This window comes from Xenopus laevis, chromosome 1L (assembly GCF_017654675.1).
Source record: "Xenopus laevis strain J_2021 chromosome 1L, Xenopus_laevis_v10.1, whole genome shotgun sequence".
NCBI classification, from domain to species: Eukaryota; Metazoa; Chordata; class Amphibia; order Anura; family Pipidae; genus Xenopus; species Xenopus laevis.
Window position 1 is genome coordinate 197,837,951 of NC_054371.1, and position 18,905 is coordinate 197,856,855.

At 38.9% G+C, this 18,905-nt stretch overlaps 1 protein-coding gene across 5 annotated transcripts in view; it reads left to right on the forward strand.

The window, feature by feature from the left end:
- The window catches only part of ssbp2.L (single-stranded DNA binding protein 2 L homeolog), a 127,598-nt gene extending 112,935 nt beyond the window's left edge, over nt 1-14,663 (forward strand). For 2 of the 5 annotated variants that reach the window (XM_018264824.2, XM_018264804.2), the window contains 10 exons: nt 275-345; nt 1,943-2,010; nt 2,440-2,488; nt 4,261-4,296; nt 5,911-5,965; nt 6,765-6,835; nt 8,805-8,883; nt 10,048-10,076; nt 11,796-11,894; nt 13,979-14,663. In XM_018264824.2, the coding sequence (XP_018120313.1) occupies nt 275-345; nt 1,943-2,010; nt 2,440-2,488; nt 4,261-4,296; nt 5,911-5,965; nt 6,765-6,835; nt 8,805-8,883; nt 10,048-10,076; nt 11,796-11,894; nt 13,979-14,032 (611 nt within the window). In that variant the 3' untranslated portion in view covers nt 14,033-14,663. Of the gene's footprint in view, nt 1-274; nt 346-1,942; nt 2,011-2,439; nt 2,489-4,260; nt 4,297-5,910; nt 5,966-6,764; nt 6,836-8,804; nt 8,884-10,047; nt 10,077-11,795; nt 11,899-13,978 lie in introns of all 5 variants that reach the window. The other 3 variants (XM_018264812.2, XM_018264832.2, XM_018264819.2) reach the window with 2 other exon arrangements.
- The last annotated feature ends 4,242 nt before the right edge of the window (nt 14,664-18,905 follow it).

Genomic DNA, 18,905 nt, shown 5'->3' on the forward strand with positions numbered 1-18,905 from the left:
TATATTGCAGCTTTCTATTTGCTTCTTTACATCCTATTTAAAAATGAAATGCAATAAAATCATTGTATTGTACTGGATCATCACAATTTTCAATCGATGATGTTGCTAACTGGCAAGATGGCCTTTAGCTTATCTGTATTTTGTTTACAGGTAATGTATATTACTATTATCTTTCATTATCATTAATGCTAATAAGAGAAGATGTATAGGTACATATAACACTTTTGCATTGTGGGAGAGTAAAACATAATAATGTGTTGTATTACTGTTTTAGGACATCCAAACATGGGTGGGCCCATGCAGAGAATGAGTGGCCCAAGGGGAATGGTTCCTTTAGGCCCACAGGTAAGTCTTTTTTTTCCCACAAGGGACTATACTCCTAGTCAAGGTTCCACTCCTTACATTCTGTAATACCCCTATATTCCCTTTTGGGGGTGCAGAATATTTATGCATTACTATATGAAAGTATCCAAAATCCATCCTTCTAAATAAATGTGTTCTGATGGGGTATTTGACATTGCAGAATTTCCCCTAGTGTGCCTAACATGGAGGTGCCTAACATTAAAGGTCTAATTTTAGTGGTTTTAAACCACGACTAAACTCACTTTCTCAAAAACCAACAATGTCATGACGTATAGTAAATGATCTGAATAAAAAAGAAAATACCACTGAACAATGCGAAGAAAAGATATCAATACCTCTAAAAATTGGAGTTTTTTGGACAATTGCTAGCAGGGAAAAAAATCGGAAACCTCTAAAAGTCCCAGTTGATTTAAAATAAGACCGTGGGATCATCAACTGCTATAGGACCTTGACTACTTTATCTGTCAAAGTTTTGTATAAATCTCAAATTTTTAGAGCTTTTAAAAAAAAAAAATGAAAACCAAAAAATTTTTAGAAATTCATGGAAAAAAATTGAAATTTGATCGTTCGTAAATCAGCCCCAAGGTTTTCCTGTCAGAAGGCCCCGCTAAAAGTCAAGTGAAAGTGAAGAATGGGGCCATATAGCATGTTTTGGAATTGAGGAATATTCCTTCATTGCATGTTTGCATTGATACTCAGAACAGGGAGATGCTATAGTCAGCAAAGGTAAACTGGAACATTTTCCATCAATAGCAAAATGAAGAGCCCTCCAGTGAGGTTTTTGACTAATGCAAATGTTAGACTTGAATGTTCTGTGCATACGACAAGCTATGTACTCATACAGAACGGATTAAATGGTAGATAAATCCGGTTAATGATGAGGGCACATTTTCCCATTTAACACATCACTGAGAGGACCCCTGCTGCTCCCTTCTCTCTCGAGAGCTAGCTTGAAAGCCTACACTATCGTTATATTCAGTCAGCATGTAGGCGTTCTACCAATTGGAGGCCATATAAACCTATTAATTACAAGGTATGTGTGTGTGTGCAGTATTCCACAACCAGCATAGTCAATAGAAGGATCTGGAAATAGTATGTCACAATAGCTGGAGCCCTACATATTAGTTTGAGACATAATTTATACAAATGTCTGCTCTTTCAAAACAACAGAAAATATATTAAAAATACAAATGTCCCATTGTCATATTCTGAATTTGTCTTACTAAAAACTAAAATCTTGCTTCTATCAAACTTTGTGTTTTTTAACATAGGGTGTTGATATAGAATGAACCTGTGCACATACCTGAACAGCAGCATATGCTAGGTCCTTTACATATACAATGATACATTTAACACAATGCTAATTGACACTTTTAGTTGGCACTAGCCAAAGAACAACAATATGAATACCCACGCACAAGAGAACATACAGGCATTCTGCTTATAGATAGGTCATATGACAGAAATGAAAGCTGTCCATCTTAATTTTAATAGTGTTGAGATTAACCTTTTGCCCTTTCTTTCCCCTTTCCTTCTTGGTTTTGTTTTGTGGTAGTCTGACCCTTGGTTATCATTGCAGAGTTATGGAGGGGGAATGAGACCGCCGCTGAATGCACTTGGTGGCCCTGCCATGCCGGGAATGAACATGTAAGTAGCCAAAACACATTTGTTATTTATTTATATATATATATATATATATATATATATAGTGATACATGTTTTATTCATAACCACAAAATTTCGGGCACCTCAGGTGAACTTCAACAAGATAAAAACAACCCATTTTGCCCTTGAGTGGTGACCAAAAAAGTGATGACCTGAGAGGCTTTGTTCTTGGCAAAGCAAAATATGCTCACTGGAGTCTTTGAGTGGTATTTAATTTGGCTTTCGCAAAGAAAATATTATGGCCACAACCCCTTTATTAATTGATATGGATATGTATTTGAATAGACTCACTGTGTGAATGATCCTATATAGATCATTTATACTCAGAAATGTGTCTCCCAGATATGCTGCAAGATACTGTGTTTCCTGGAACAAATTAAAGTTTTTATATAATATTTGTTTGCTTTACAGGGGTCCTGGAGGTGGCAGGCCATGGCCCAATCCAGGCAATGCTAATTCGGTTAGTATTTCTTACCTGTGTTGTACTGTAACCTCTTTGTAACCTCAAGAAATTAGCAAAGCTGTAATGCTACTTACACCCACTTGTACTTCTGAAGGTGGATATAGATAATATTTAGCTCCTCAGAACAATTCTTGTTCGAGTGAAGACCTGTATGTGTAGCATTATTTGTAGACTGTGCATAGTAAAATGCAACATGGTATGAATAAGAATCAGTTCTCCCATATGCCAGAACTTGCCAGGCCATAGATTTCTCTGTTACAGACCTTCAGCTCCCTGCCTTTTTAGCCAATGATAGATGAGCTGAGAAGTTTAAGGATTATAGTCAATGGAATTATTAAAGAGGCAATGTGTGGTGCTTTCCATCCTATGCTGATCGTGAGCATGCTTGCTTTTATTTTTTTAACAATCAAGATGACTCTTTTACCTGAAAAGTGTCTGCAAGTTTAACCTTTAGTTGCAGAATATGTATAATGGTGTTTTATCTCAAAGGATCTCTATTGTCTGAATATGAGAGGCACATTTGAGTGCTAAAGTTTCCATAGAAGTTTAAACTTTTTATCCAGAGGAAATCATAATATGGTAATAAAAAACAAAATAGATCAGTCTCTAAGCTATTCTTTTAAAAATTACCTTGTATAGAAACAAAGAAGGTTCCCTATTTAGCATAACACAGGCAAAGATATGGTAACGAGTGAAAAGTAAAGTTGTACATGGATATATGTAAACTTTAGTACTCAACTGTAAGGGGAAGATTTATCAAAGTATGAATTTAGAACTTATCACAGAAAAACTTATTCAGTTTCTATTCATTCCTATGGGATTTTCAAAAGCATATTTATCAAATGGTGAACTCTATTCATAAATACAGTTCTAAAAATCCCATAGGAATGAATAGAAACTGAGTTTTTCTGTGGTGAGTTCTAAATTCACACTTTGCTAAAACAATATACCTATCGTTCGCTGTGAGACAGAGAATTTTTAATGTGCGCTGCTTTTTTCCATCATCTTTGGGTCAAGAGAATAAAGGGCACAATCATTCGATATTATGTAGTTCGACTACATCTGTAAGCCAGTAGAGTTGAGATTGGGGCAGCAGTTGTAGGCAAGAAGAATGGGAAGTTTGGGTTAAGAGCTATAGGGGGCCATTGGTCAAGCAATTTTGTTTAATATAAATAAATGCTGATAGTGATTTGAATGCTGAAAGTGCTTTATTGGCTCACTGGCATGTAGACCTTATCGTGAGCCAATAAAGCACTTTAGGCATTCAAATCACTAATCAAGTGTGCTGCTGATTTCTCATTATATACTTTTGCTGTAAGTGATCCTAAGCGGCTTGGGTCAACTATTACAGCACCTGCTATTTTGCTAAAGTTTAAGACTCTAATACTTGTTTCAAACTCACACCAGGGCTCATTAACTAAAGTTGTGCCTCACTAAAAGTCAATCCAAATTACTAACCACCATAGTTGTTCCCTAAATGATACTGGGGTTTGTGCCAAGCATGCAGCTGGTAAAGACCCCTGGCGGGAGCTAAGGATTAGGTGGTATCCCCAAAGGTCTACTGTCACAGTTGGCATCCTTTGGCATATGTATGAACTACCTGTGTTCCTTGGAGTGGCTCCATTTTTGTGCCAAACATTTTCTTCCCAGTTATGACTGCGCGGCACTGTAAAATATATAAGGCCATTTGAAAAGAGAAAACAAAACCAATCAATAGATGTTCAGTCTGAACACTAAAAAGACTAACTTTGATTTTTATTTGCTTTTAGATACCCTACTCGTCTGCGTCTCCCGGGAATTACGTAGTAAGTTCATCTGGCTTCGTTTTGCTTGTCGCAATTGATGTTACGTTTTATTTAGTGAGAGAAACAGTTGTCCAGATGTTAAGAAGAGCCCTTGTGTATTGTCTGTAGAGTGAACATCTGAGTTGGGTTTACTTGTTTTGTCTATCGTTTAATGTGCATATGTTGATATTCATTTGAACAACCATTACCAATCTGGACAGATTTTTCCTGAAGAGCCATGCTTTGCTACACATTAGAATCAGCACTAATACGTTTGATTATTCAAAGGGATGCCATAATTATTTGTGGGAATGAATACTGCCTTCTTTATTTGCAAAACCAAATCTCTATATGAGCGTGTAAATTACACTTTAGATTCCATGTATAACTATTACACCAATTCACAGCTGTGCTTTTAAGTGTAACCTTATATATCCATGTTATACTGGCCTGAAAATGTGTTCCCACTTTTCTAAAGCTTCTCAGTTAACTTCTAGTATTTTATAGAATGCCCCATTTTTAGAAACTGTTGATTTTTTTTTACAAATACAGGAATGGGAACCGTTATCCAGAATGCTAGGGACTTTTTCAGATAAAGGGTCTTTCCAAAAGTTTGTATCTCCATACCTTAAGCCGTCTAAAAAAGTCATTCAAAAGTAAATTAAACCCAATAGGCTGGTTTTGTTTCCAATAAGGATTAATTATATCTTAGTTTGGATCAAGTACAAGCTACTGTTTTATTATTACAGAGAAAAAGGGAATCTTTTTTTAAAATTTACTTAAAATGGAGTATATGGGAGACAGCCTTCTTCTAATTCAGTGCTTTATGGATAACGGGTCTCTGGATAACAAATCCCATATCTGTAAATGAAATATATATATTTTTATTATTTGCATTACTGTTGCTTTCCAGCTTTCAAATGGGAATTGCTGACCCTGGCAGATAAACAAACTTTTGCTCTGTGAGGCTTCAATTTTATTGCTAATGTTAGTTTTTAATAGTTATCTTTCTAGTCACTTTTGGTTGCTAGGGTAAAATGGAGCCTAGCAACCAGGAAGTTGATGAAATTCCAAACTGCTTTAAAATAAGATAAATAATTAAACATAAAAATTAGGACACATTCAGTAGGTTTTTGATGTCTGGATTATTGGCTAAACGTATATTGATAACTCAGAATGATTAGGTGGCCCACTTACAGGAGCTATAAATAACCAATACTTACTGAGGAAAGAAATAAGGCCTCAACTCATAGATCCCATAATTCACTATTCAGACTATATTATCGATACTAACTAATATTACCGATTATTGAAGCCTCAGTCCATGTCTTAGTTTAGGTGTCAGTATGACTCTTTATGTACAGGACAGTGATTTTAATATACAGGCTTTTAGGATCATTCATGATATTTTGAGTCAGGACTGTTCTCTTATATAAGAATTGTGAATCTCATTTGCTGCACTCAGTTACCCTTTCACTTTACAGTTATTATTTCCACCCAGAAAGCACACAAGGCTATTATTACAGGGTTACGTGGCACCTGCACCATGTTGATTTAGAGAATGTACTTTTGTTAAATCACTTTCTTCCTGTTGCCACCTTTTACTAATCTGTGTTTTTTTTGTTTCCCCTCCAGGGTCCTCCGGGAGGTGGAGGTCCACCAGGAACCCCAATCATGCCAAGCCCAGCAGGTACGTTAACTAATCTGTTATTTAAATCTTACCTATTTGACTGGTTTTTTTATGAAAAATATTTTATGCTGTATTGGTGTATTGTCATAAAGAATCTTATTGATCTTTAGTTACAAAAGTAAAGGTACTATATCTATACTATAAATATACACGTGTGTGTGTGTGTGTGTGTGTATACACCCCAGTGATCTGTGCAAAGAAAGCATTTCAGTAGGGTAATCAGGAATTGGGAAGAGGGTGAGAAGGCACCTGTTTGTTTAACCTCTGACAAGTCTACTGCATTATCATTCAGGCTTTTATAGTTCAAGATCCACTTTGTGGTCCAACAATTTGTCATGGTTCTTCTAAACTCATGACAAGGTTACAGATAAAAATACTTCTGTATCAGTATCAGTGTTGCTGGAAATAGTAGTGGGAGCCCTACACCTGCCTGTCCCCCTCCACGATAGTTATTCAGCCAATACCTAGAACAGCAAATAAACAAGTGTTCACCTCTGAGCTCACTCTGAGTGACCATCGGGCTTGGCTTGAAAGACTACCTAGGAAAACAAATAGGCCTTCTCCCTAGACCTCAAGCTAATCTTCAGTCAGAGCACACCAGGCACATAACTGGGCATTCCCAAGGGTAAGACCCACGGTTTGGGAAAAACTGCTCTGCTTTATCTAACATTGTGTGTTTTTCCACAAGGAATCATATTAAATGCTTTAAAAATTATTGATTTGTAAATGATATACATCTAGTGGTGATTTTTGAATTATCCTGCTGTATTTAACCCCTCCATTTCATTTCCAATGTCAGATTCCACAAATTCTGGAGATAACATGTACACTTTAATGAATGCAGTACCTCCGGGAGGCAACAGACCTAATGTAAGTGTAACAGTACTGTTTAGCTAGTTGCTCTGATATCTTGATCCCAGTCTGTAACAGTGGCAATAATAGTCTCTGGAAGGGACTGTGGCTGTGGGATAGCAGGTATAGTAGAGAGAGATGGTACCTATAGTAACAGTGGGATAATAGTCTCTGGGAAGGGACTGTAGCTGCGGCATAGCAGGCAGGCCCGGATTTGTGGAAAGGCCGCCTAGGGCGGCAGGATTTTTGGGGGCGGCATGCTGCCCAACCACACCCTCATTGGTTCAAAAACACTGCACACTCCCCCTCCCCTTTCCCCGCCCTCACTTATCACTATTTAATACTGGGTTGTGTATATGGTCACAGGCTTGATAAAGGGCCCTGTGCGGCCCGAAACGTTGCCTTTTTCTACTGTAATGAGCCAATAAAACACTTGAAACGCAACAGAAACCTGTTTGTCAGTGTGCTATGGTCATATGGACTGAATATATGATTTCAACCCATGGCAGAGAGGGTAATTGACCACTAAGCACCTGGTCTGACGAGACGGAACACAGGGGTTGAGCACTTCATTATCGTGTGGTTCAAAAACACTGGGAATGTGCTGGAGATTCAATCATTTTTTAAATTCCCAGTACTCCAATCCTCATTACTCCGGTCCCGATGATGAAAATTTGCACGAATAAAGGGGAGGGGATAGGGTAGACGGACAACAGTGGGCCTAGGAGCGCCCACTATGTAAATCCAGCCCTGATAGTAGAGAGATGGTGCCTATAGTAACAGTGCGATAATAGTCTCTGGGAAGGGAGTGTGACTGTGGGATAGCAGGTATAGTAGGGAGAGATGGTGTCTATAGTAACAGTGGATAATAGTCTCTGGGAAGGGACTGTGGCTGTGGGATAGCAGGTATAGTAGGGAGAGATGGTGCCTATAGTAACAGTGGGGATAATAGTCTCTGGGAAGGGACTGTGGCTGTGAGATAGCAGGTATAGCAGGGAGAGATTGTGCCTATAGTAACAGTGGATAATAGTCTCTGGGAAGGGAGTGTGGCTGTGGGATAGCAGGTATATTATGGAAAGATGGTGTCTATAGTAACAGTGGGATAATAGTCTCTGGGAAGGGAATGTGACTGTGGGATAGCACGTATAGTAGGGAGAGATGGTGCCTATAGTAACAGTGGGATAATAGTCTCTGGGAAGGGAGTGTGACTGTGAGATAGCAGGTATAGTAGGGAGAGATGGTGCCTATAGTAACAGTGGGATAATAGTCTCTGGGAAGGGACTGTGACTGTGGGATAGCAGGTATAGTAGGGAGAGATTGTGCCTATAGTAACAGTGGATAATAGTCTCTGGGAAGGGAGTGTGGCTGTGGGATAGCAGGTATAGTAGGGAGAGATGGTGCCTATAGTAACAGTGGGATAATAGTCTCTGGGAAGGGAGTGTGACTGTGAGATAGCAGGTATAGTAGGGAGAGATGGTGCCTATAGTAACAGTGGGATAATAGTCTCTGGGAAGGGACTGTGACTGTGGGATAGCAGGTATAGTAGGGAGAGATGGTGCCTATAGTAACAGTGGATAATAGTCTCTGGGAAGGGAGTGTGGCTGTGGGATAGCAGGTATATTATGGAAAGATGGTGCCTATAGTAACAGTGGGATAATAGTCTCTGGGAAGGGAATGTGACTGTGGGATAGCAGGTATAGTAGGGAGAGATGGTGTCTATAGTAACAGTGGGATAATAGTCTCTGGGAAGGGAGTGTGACTGTGGGATAGTTGGTATAGTAGGGAGAGACAGTGCCTATAGTAACAGTGGGATAATAGTCTCTGGGAAGGGACTGTTGGATAGCAGGTATAGTAGGGACAGATGGTGCAGATAGTAGTCAACCATAACACTAGATAAGCATCCAATTGTTATAAGAAATATGTAATTTGTGTTATTTGTTTTACTTATTTAATAATATGTGTGACATTGTACTCATGTTAATTCTAGTTTCCAATGGGTCCTGGCTCAGATGGGCCAATGAGTGGACTAGGTGGAATGGAACCACACCACATAAATGGCTCATTAGGTAAGCATGCTGAATACCATAAACAATACAGTACATACAAAAACATAAAAATCCAAGGCCACATGACAATTCATTTTTTATTTCTCTCTTATTTCATATTATAAATATATAAGGAGGTAAATATATAATTATTGTACAATGTACTTTAGTATTTTTCTCCCCCTAACCCCTTTATCCAGTGACCACAGACTCTGCATTTTTACTTTTGCCTAATCTGCCATTGTCTCAGGCCGGACAGCAACAACCTTCCTAATAACTTCCCATTGCCCTACACTGCTGTCCAGCATTTGGTCAGACCCCTGTTTAGCTTTTAATATATTCTAATTCTATAATTATAAGTGGGCAGACATCTTAAATCGTCTTATGTTCAGGTCTGTCCCCTCTTTTGGGATTCCCAAACACCACTTGTAATTAAAGAAGCTCTCAGAGGTGTGATTTAGTGGGTGTTATTAAACTGTGCCAGGTAGTTAGACCCCTGCATAATTCTGCATGAAAATGTAAGTGTATAATGGTGTATCTCAGTGAAAGCTAGAGGCAAACTGGCACTTATTTTCCATTAGCGAGAACAGTTTTCTGGAGCTCGGGCTCCACCTATGGTTAGTTTTGGGCATTGCAGCTAAAAGTAATATAGTAAGGCTGCTCCCGTGTCCAGTTCACTCCTACAGTTAGTGGTTCTAAAGTAAATGAGGCTGATAAACTTAAAGGGGAACTATTGCGAAAATAAAAATGTAATATTCGCTTCAGCACATTGAAATAAGAAACTTTCTAAATACAATCAATTAAAAATTCTGTACCGTTTCTGAAATAATCAAGTTTATCTTCACCCAAATGCTGCATGAAGAGAGAATAAAGAGCAGCAGATGCTGAAAGAGGAATAGTGAATACAAATTTGATTATTTCAGAAACAATGCAGAATATTTAATGGATTGTATTTAGAAAGTTTCTAGTTTTCAGTATGAGAAAGCTTATATTAAATTTTCATTTTCACGATAGTTCCTCGTCAGCCCTTCCAACAGCTGCTTATTGATTTTGCATCTGAATTAACAGGCAGTCACCCAGTGAGCTCTGTGCCATATGGTGCTGTTTTTATACTGATATTTTCTGATATTAGATTATTAGTTATTTTCTACATATTATTAATGAGAGATATTGTCTCACGTTTAGGTTCAGGGGACATGGACAGTATTTCCAAGGTGAGTATATCTGTCCCCCCCCTGTAAAGATTCCCTGGCTCAATGTATATATTCTAACTTCACTTGCCTAATCATCATGTACAGCAGCTAATACATTGGTTACACGCCCGATTAATAAAGAACAGGACTAGTAACATGTACTTTTTTCCAGGTTTGCTTGATCCCAGTTTTTTTTTTCCAAAAATGTTTTTATTTTCTTATGCTTTATAAATGAAATAATATATAACAAATAAATTAATAAATAGATTTGTGCGTTTGATTTGACTGTGTTGTTTGTGAACAATATCGAGTTTATCGTGTTGTTTTTATCTTTTTCTGTTAATTTAGCCAGTTGTTGTGTGATAAAATGTGTAAGTTGTAGTAGGGAAAATTGATGAGTCCGTAAGAGCGGGTATTTCTGTGTTAAGTCTGAAATTGGTTGTATTGTGTTTTTATTCGTAATCATGTCTTTAATGTTCTGTCATAGCCATATGTTTGCCATGTTTTGAATATGGTACTATTTAAGCCTGGAGTGAATTTTTTGTTGTTGATCCAGGTTAGATGAATTGAGTTAAAAGGAGATAAGTTTGTTTTTTTACGGATAGAATGCCAGGCTTTATATGTGTGGATAAATAGTGGGTTTTCTTGCATCTATTTTGGGATTTCCTGCAATGGCGTATGTAAAAGTGAGTTAAGTGATGTTCCTTCCATCAGTGTTTCGTCTACTGATATCGTAGTGTATATGTTTCTGTGGTAGAGCCAATCTCCCACGTATCTTAGAAGGGCTGCTTCGTTATATTTAGGAGATTAGGAGTCCACCTTCACGTTTTTGTTGTTGGAGTGTAAAAAAAAAAAATGTTCTTAAAATGTGTTGTAATTGTTTGCTGTCTGTTTGTGAGATGTGATAAGGCAGCATTTGTATTTTATTAAGTCATTTGAGAAATATTACCATTTTTATTAGATGGATTCTTCCTGAGTGCAGGTTTGTGTTTATCCATTTGTGAGTTTCTTGTTTCTATATGGTTCTTTGGTGTATCTGATATTTAGTCTATATATGTCTTTGTGATGTTGTGGCAACTGGATTCCGAGAAATTTGATATGCGTTTTGGCATTTTTAAATGGGAACGGATTAGTCCAGTCTGAAGGGATAGTGTGTTGTAATCTTAAGGCTCCGGATTTCCCTAGATTGATTCTGAATCCTGCTATAGTACAGAATATGTCTATTTTGTGTAGGTTAATGGGCAGTTCTGTTTGTGGTTTATTAAGGAAGAGGAGAATGTGTCTGCGTACGCTATAAGTTTTATCTGCTGGGTACCTACTTGTATGCCTCTAAAGATGTCATCATTCTGCAGGTGTCTTAACAGTGGGTCCAGAGCTATGCTGAAGAGCAGTGGTGAAAGGGGGCATCCCTGTCTGGTACCTCTTTTTATCAGAAATCTGGGGATCCCAGTAGTTTTGATTTCTAGCCCATAAAAAAAAAGTACTTCTGGTGCGGATATTTTTCCTGCGTGTGAATGAATTGACGCCTTTATCAATGCAGATGCCTGTGCAAAACCCTGTTGATGGTTCTTTGAGCAGTCAAACGCTGTGGGGTGTTAGAGCAACAGCAATGAGCTCCAAAATCTCTCTGAATTGTTCTTTCCTGGTGAAAATTGCAAGCGGCCATTAATGATTAATAATTTTAATAAAGCTGAATTGTACGTGGTTTAATTTTTTTTTCTCTCTGTGTAAAATCTGCAGAACTCTCCCAATAACATGAATCTGAGTAACCAGCCAGGCACACCAAGGGATGATGGAGAAATGGGAGGAAATTTCTTAAACCCCTTTCAGAATGAGAGTGTAAGTACGTACATTAAGGCAAATAAAAGCGTTTCTTTTACAACTCACAATCACGGTTGCGTTGATGCAATAATTGTGTTGATTTGTCGTTACACAAATTGGCACAATTCATTAAAGGAACTTTCATCCAAAGCTGCTTCTTGCACTTCCGCACCACTGCATCTATCTTGCCTCCTGTTGTGATTGGTGCGCAAGATTGCCTAATGATGCTGGGAAATCCTGGTGCTACAGCCACCTCAAAGATGGCAGTAGCTCCAGGACTCTTCTCACAGTGGCCTATGATGTGAGTAGATGCAGCTTACTTAAAGGAACAGTAACATAAAAAAATTAAAGTGTTTTAAAGTAATACAAATATAATGCAGTGTTGCCCTGCTGTGTTAGTTTCAGTAACACTACTATTGTTTATATAAATAAGCTGTTGTGTAGCAATGGGCGCAGCTATTCAAAGGTTACACAGCAGATAGCAGATAAGCTCTGTAGAACATAGTTACATAGTTAAATCGGGTTAAAAAAAAACAAAGTCCATCAAGTTTAACCCCTCCAAATAAAAACACAGCATCGATACACATACCCCTCCCTTTTTTTACATAAATTATATATACCCTTAGCTATACTAACAATAGAGTTTAGTATCACAATACTCTTAAAGGCATCACAACATCACCCGGCAGTGCATTCCACAACCTCACTGTCCTGACTGTGAAGAATCCCCTACGTTGCTTCAAATGAAAGTTCTTGATAATGGAGTTATCTGTTATCCTCTATTTAACTTGTGCCATATACAGGCAGTCCCGGGTTACGTACGAGATAGGGTCTGTAGGTTTGTTCTTAAGTTGAATTTTCTGTAACATAAACATTTACTTAAATGCAACAAGACAGATGTCTGTCTTAACATAGTATTTATTTTACCTTTCTGTGCTGTGCAGTAGACAACACACACCAGAGGGGATTGGGGCAGGTTTATTAAAGCTAAATGCTGATAAAGACCAAGCACACCACAGTACATTACTACAATAGCCTACATTTGTAAGTATGAGTTGTATGTAAGTCGGGTGTATGTAAATCGAGGACTCCATGTAGCCTTTTTTCAATTTCTGCCATTGCTACTCAGCAGCTTGTTTATATAAACTATAGTAGTGTTTCTGAAGCAAACACAGCAGTTTTACCAGGGCAGGCAACAGTACATGATATTTTCATTACAACGCTTTCATTTTTTGGTGTTACTGTTCCTTTCAACCTTTTTAACCTTTCGGACAGAATTGCCTTTGGCACATATTCCCCTCAGAACCACAATAATGCTGGAATTACAGGATGAAAATGTATCGAGCCTAAAGACAACATGGTGAACTGCATCGGAAATTGCGATTTGCATGCTGCACTTGTAAATGACCCTTGTACTCTTTACTCACTGCCATTGCTGAGGAATTACAGGGGAATTGCATCAAAAGCTTGTCCCTCAGAGCTTACAATCTTCGTTTGTTTATAGGCACAAACTTTCATCACCTGCCAAATTTTGTAAAATGAACATGTAATTAGGCGGTGTGGCCACAAAAATGGGCATGGTCAAAAAAATTTGCAGCGCTACTCGCTGCAACTTTTTTTGTACCTCTTTTTATTTCCAAAATGTTGGGTGGTATGACAGAGCATGTGAATCAGCAGAAAAGAAGATGGGAGATACTGGGGCATCTTTGGAGACAATGCTAAAGGGCTGTGGTTGCCTTGGGCTGGTACAGAAGCCGAAAACATACGTTTCTGCCCTACTTCTTTAATTAAGCTTTAGTTCTCCTTTAATAGGTTGGACAGAAGGCTGATGTGCCGCATTCTCAGGCCACTCACTGGGCTCTTATAGGCACAGCACTTACTTTATGTCAGTTCAGGGCCCTATATTGTTACCCATAGCAACCAACCAGCAATTAGTTTTGACGAGTCTACCGCCAGTTAGAAAATGAAATGTAAATAATTGCAGTGAGCAATTAGGAAAATCGAGGATAATAAGTAAAGAGAGCTGTGCATATCCCCCTTGCCAAACATATCACCCAAAGAAACATTTAAACCAGAAGTTTGTTTATCTTATTTGCCATCAGCAAAATAAATGTGAGCTATGCTTGGAACTGGCCAGAGTGAGACCCCAGCGCTAAGCTTGACTTTGCTCCCGTTGCAGTATTCTCCTAGCATGACAATGAGTGTGTGATTCCTCATCAAGTCTCATCATGAAGACTCAGCGAGTCAGTCCTCTTCCCAGATCTCCAACCGAAGAGAACCATCCATCAACCGTACACTTTAACCGACGGACCCCGGTCCCTGCCGCACAAACCTTTTCTTTATGTTGCCATGCGCCCTCTTGTGTGAAGGAGCCGGTCCCAACCCAGACTCAAGCAGCTGTAAAGAGGTGGCATATGTAAGGATTGCCCTGAACAGAACTGCAATTTATCATCTGTACATATATATATAAATATATATAAATATATATATATTCCCACAGGACATTGTAAAAGGATATTATCACATGCCATCTTAGGTAGCGAGACATAGAGACTTTTATTCCAACATTTTGATTTTTTTCTCGTTTTGGGTTTTTGTTGTTGGTTTTTGTTTTTCCGCGTTTACATTTTAATTATGAAATGTTGCATTTTCTCCCTGAACTATTTTGTGCTGTGTATATCACTGCTTAATAAGTTATTTTTTAAGGTAAACTCAAATGTTGTTCTGGTTTTGTAAATGTCTGCAATCATGGATAGGAATAAAATGCTTATGAGTGCTTTTATTAAATGGCTTTTGATACAAGTTATCCTTCGATTAGCTGATTGCCAACCACTGACTCCCACCAGTGAACCACGGAGATGTCTGTACAAACATTAGTGGTTTTATACAGTATACAGCCATCAGTAACCAAGCGGCAAGTTTCTCTACTTAAAGGGGAACTAATGAACATTTAATATTAGCTTCAGCCTAGTGAAATGAGAAACTTTCTATATACAATCAATTAAATATTCTGCATTGTTTCTGAAAGAATCGAGTTTATGTTCTATCCTTCTCTCAACATCTGTTTCTCTTCATTCTGTCTTCATGCAGCAGTTGGGTGTCAGATATTCATTGACAGATCCAATATATCTTATAGGGGAGCTTCCTTTCCTATCAGATGTATTAAAGCTCACTCAAATAACTGATTCCAATACAAACAATATCTAAGGGTAATTTTGCACAAATTCTGCATGTAGAGAGACAGGATTTCTGATGATTTTAACAAAGTGAGCTCTAATACATCTTCTAGGCAAAAGGAGCCCCCAATATATGATATATTTTATCTAACTGTCAATAATATTAGACACCCAACTGCTGCATGAAGACAGAAGGAAGAGAAATAGATGCTGCAAGAGGAATAGTGAAGATGAACTTGATTATTTCAGAAACAATGCAACATTTTTAATTGATTATATTTAGAAAGTTTCTTATTTCAGTATGATGAAGCTTATATTAAAATTTCAGTTTGATAATAGTTCCCCTTTAAATACCCTGCGGGAGTGAGGGAACAACCTGTCCATATGGGGGATGCCCCCTGTGCCACTTGATAAAGTAAGCAAGACTATGGCGTATATGTATCAAAGAGTGAAGTTAGAGATCGCCACAGTCCTCTAGAGTGAAATTCTGCCACTCTCCATTCATTTCTATAGGATTTTTAAAAGAATATTTATAAATGATTTATCAATGGGTGAAAGTTCATCCTTTGATAAATACGCCTTTCAAAATCAAAAATGAATGGAGAGTGGCGGAATTTCGATGTAGCAGATTGTGACGATCTTTAACTTCACTCTTTGGTAAATATACCCCAAGGTAAGAAACACTGACCTAATTCTTCCACTGGGGTCCCTGGAGATCTGATACTGCTTTCAATAGACCAAACAACAAATCCGCAACACACAGGGAGCTTGCGTGCGCAAAGGCCAGTGCCCGGGGCTTACACAGAACCGGTAAGAAATGTGTACATTTTGGATAAAACCAATAACCCAAGCAATCAACCAGTGGCTTGAATGACTGGAAGATGAACAGAGGAATTGGGAGCAATATAAAATAACCATAATCCACCTTGTGTGGCTTCTGTTTGCTGTGTCAGTGTTCCTACTTTCCTACTGATATTGACCCTACCCTATTATTACTACTACTTCAAATATTCTCCTGGTGCTGTGAAGCCAAGTCTAGTGTCTAGTGACCCTGCCTCCCGTGGGTGTTGCACTGCTTTTACTGTCGAGTAGCATTTCTGTGTAAACGTCACAGAGATTTGTGCCAGTCACAGCGATGGCCCATCCACAGACGTATATGTCCATATATATATGACTAAATGTAATAATGTGTTTCAGCTAAAAGGCTTTTGAGAAAGGTTATCACACCTTGTTGAACCTAGTTCCAGTGTGAGGTACAGCACACGCACATTGCACTGTTCTGAAATTTTGGGAGAGTTTGTGCATTTGCCCCAGGGTTGCTGCTGTCTGTGGAGCCATGAGACTTGCCACAAGCAAAACGAGGGAATGGGCTGCACTTTAGGAACCCAGAAAGTAGGTAAGTGGGGGGTAAGAGGGGGCTGAACTGTAATCTGCATATTGCTGCTTTCTGTGACAACTGATACAGCAGCTGACATTCTTTAGGACCACAACATAGGAGGCATTTGTATACTACAATAGGTTTAGTCCGACCCTTCCACCTGGGTAGTGCTCACTTTCCAGACGGCCCAGACCAGTAGACCAACATATAATAACTCAAAGTAGAATAGGATGGAGCACACAGTAGGCAGACTCTGTTGCAATATTTTATTCCGATCACATGTTTCAGATCAGTATGAATCTTTTTTCACTTGAAAAAGGATCCATGCTGATCCGAAACATGTTGTAATCGGAATAAAATATTGCAGCAGAGTCTGCCTACTGTGTGCTCCATCCTATTCTACTTTGAGTTATAGGCGGCATTTGTGTTTATCTGAGCAGTAATAAACATTTGCATTGTTCGACCTGTGCAGGGATAGAAGAGGGGTGTGCGTCTGATCGATTCCCTTCATTATTTAGTTATGTGAGTAAATGCAAAAAGGGAACATCCGTGACCCTGCAAGGATAATGGCACACCTTTGGGAACTTAAAACAACATAAGACACCTAGGTGCCCAAAGTAGCTTCAGTACACTGAATACTTATGTCAGCAAAATGAGAGATGGTGAGGGGTTTGATAAGCACTGTCCAACTGGAACCAAATGCCTATCAAAAGAGGGTGCTTAGAGCTCCAGCTGGAGGAAAGACCGACTAACTGAATTAGACTGTCAATTACTTACTGCTTCTACAGGCTACTGCTTGTCACTTTCTCTCCAATACCTGGAGCCTATTTACTTACATAGGTGCTATACTGCACCAATCAAATTTGTGCTTTCAGTTTCTAACTTGTAGCGAGGAATTACTGATTGGTTAATGTGGGTGTATTAGTACCTATATTAGTAGGGTAATAGTACATCCAAGTACAAAATCAGACTGCTGCTGATGAATCAAAGCTTTATTTTACCAAAAATTACAGTGCGTAATGTCCATTACTGACGCGTTTCGTGCCCTTTGGCACTTCCTCAGAGTATAACATTTCTTTTTCAAGCATGAAAATGTGACCACACAACATGTTTCAAGTGAAAAAGGGCCAATGTGCCAGAAACATGTCGTGTGGAAATGGAATAAAGGCTTAATTGCAGTTAATCTGCCTTTGTGAGTGTTTCCAAAACTTCTTCTTAATTTGAATCTATATAGGATGCCAGAGGCGGAGCATCCAAGGAACCACCACAGGAATTGATTGAACCAACGCTGACCAGTGTAAAATTCTGTCACTGATAGAAAAATCTGATGTGTAAACTATTACTGCTGCTGCATCTGCATCCGATGAGATAAAATCTGATGGTGTCTGACCGGCTGTTTTCCCCTTTAAAAAACACTGACTGTCAGATGTAGATGCATTAACAAACTACTCCATCCGGCTTTATCTGATCCAACTTTACATTTCAGCTATAGGGGGGTCAGATTTTGTAGCATCTTAGGGCAGGACTTCATGGACCATTCCGACGCGCTGTGCAAACACGCAGGCGCCACGTCGGATGTGTGCAGCGTCTGCATCCGACAGTCACATAGCATCAACGCTGCGACACGATCCCACAATAGAGTTACTTACCTTATTTCTGTTGAATCATCCGTGGAGTCCTGCTGTAAATGAAACCCAAACAAATGCAGTTTTAATATATGTAAAACAGGCTAACAGAAAACTGGACATCACTAGTGTCAGTTTAAGCTCTTACACACGGTTTTTCCAGCGCTGTGTCCCAGCTGTGTTTGGCGCTTACATGCGTCTGTGGGAGTACAGCCCCCTTCACAACAATTGAGTGCGTCTAGTCCTTCGCTCCGCCAAGGTTGAACGGAATAAAGTGCAACGCAGTGGAGTGCAGGAAAAACAGCCTGTGTGTAAGAGCCCTTAGAAAAGGCTTTATTAAATAATTAAAGGGATACTGTCATGGGAAAAAACATTTTTTTCAAAATGAATCAGTTAATAGTGCTGCTCCAGTAGAATTCTGCACTGAAATCCATTTCTCAAAAGAGCAAACCGATTTTTTTATATTCAATTTTGAAATCTGACATGGGGCTAGACATATTGTCAGTTTCCCAGCTGCTCCAAGTCATGTGACTTGTGCTCTGATAAACTTCAATCACTCTTTACTGCTGTACTGCAAGTTGGAGTGATATCACCCCCCTCCCTTTTCCCCCCCCAGCAGCCAAACAAAAGAACAATGGGAAGGTAACCAGATAACAGCTCCCTAACACAAGATAACAACTGCCTGGTAGATCTAAGAACAACACTCAATAGGAAAAACCCATGTCGCAGCCTGCCAGAAAGCATTTCTCTCCTAAAGTGCAGGTACAAGTCACATGACTGGGGGCTTCTGGAAAATTGACAAACTGTCTAGCCCCATGTCAGATTTTAAAATTGAATCTAAAAAAATCTG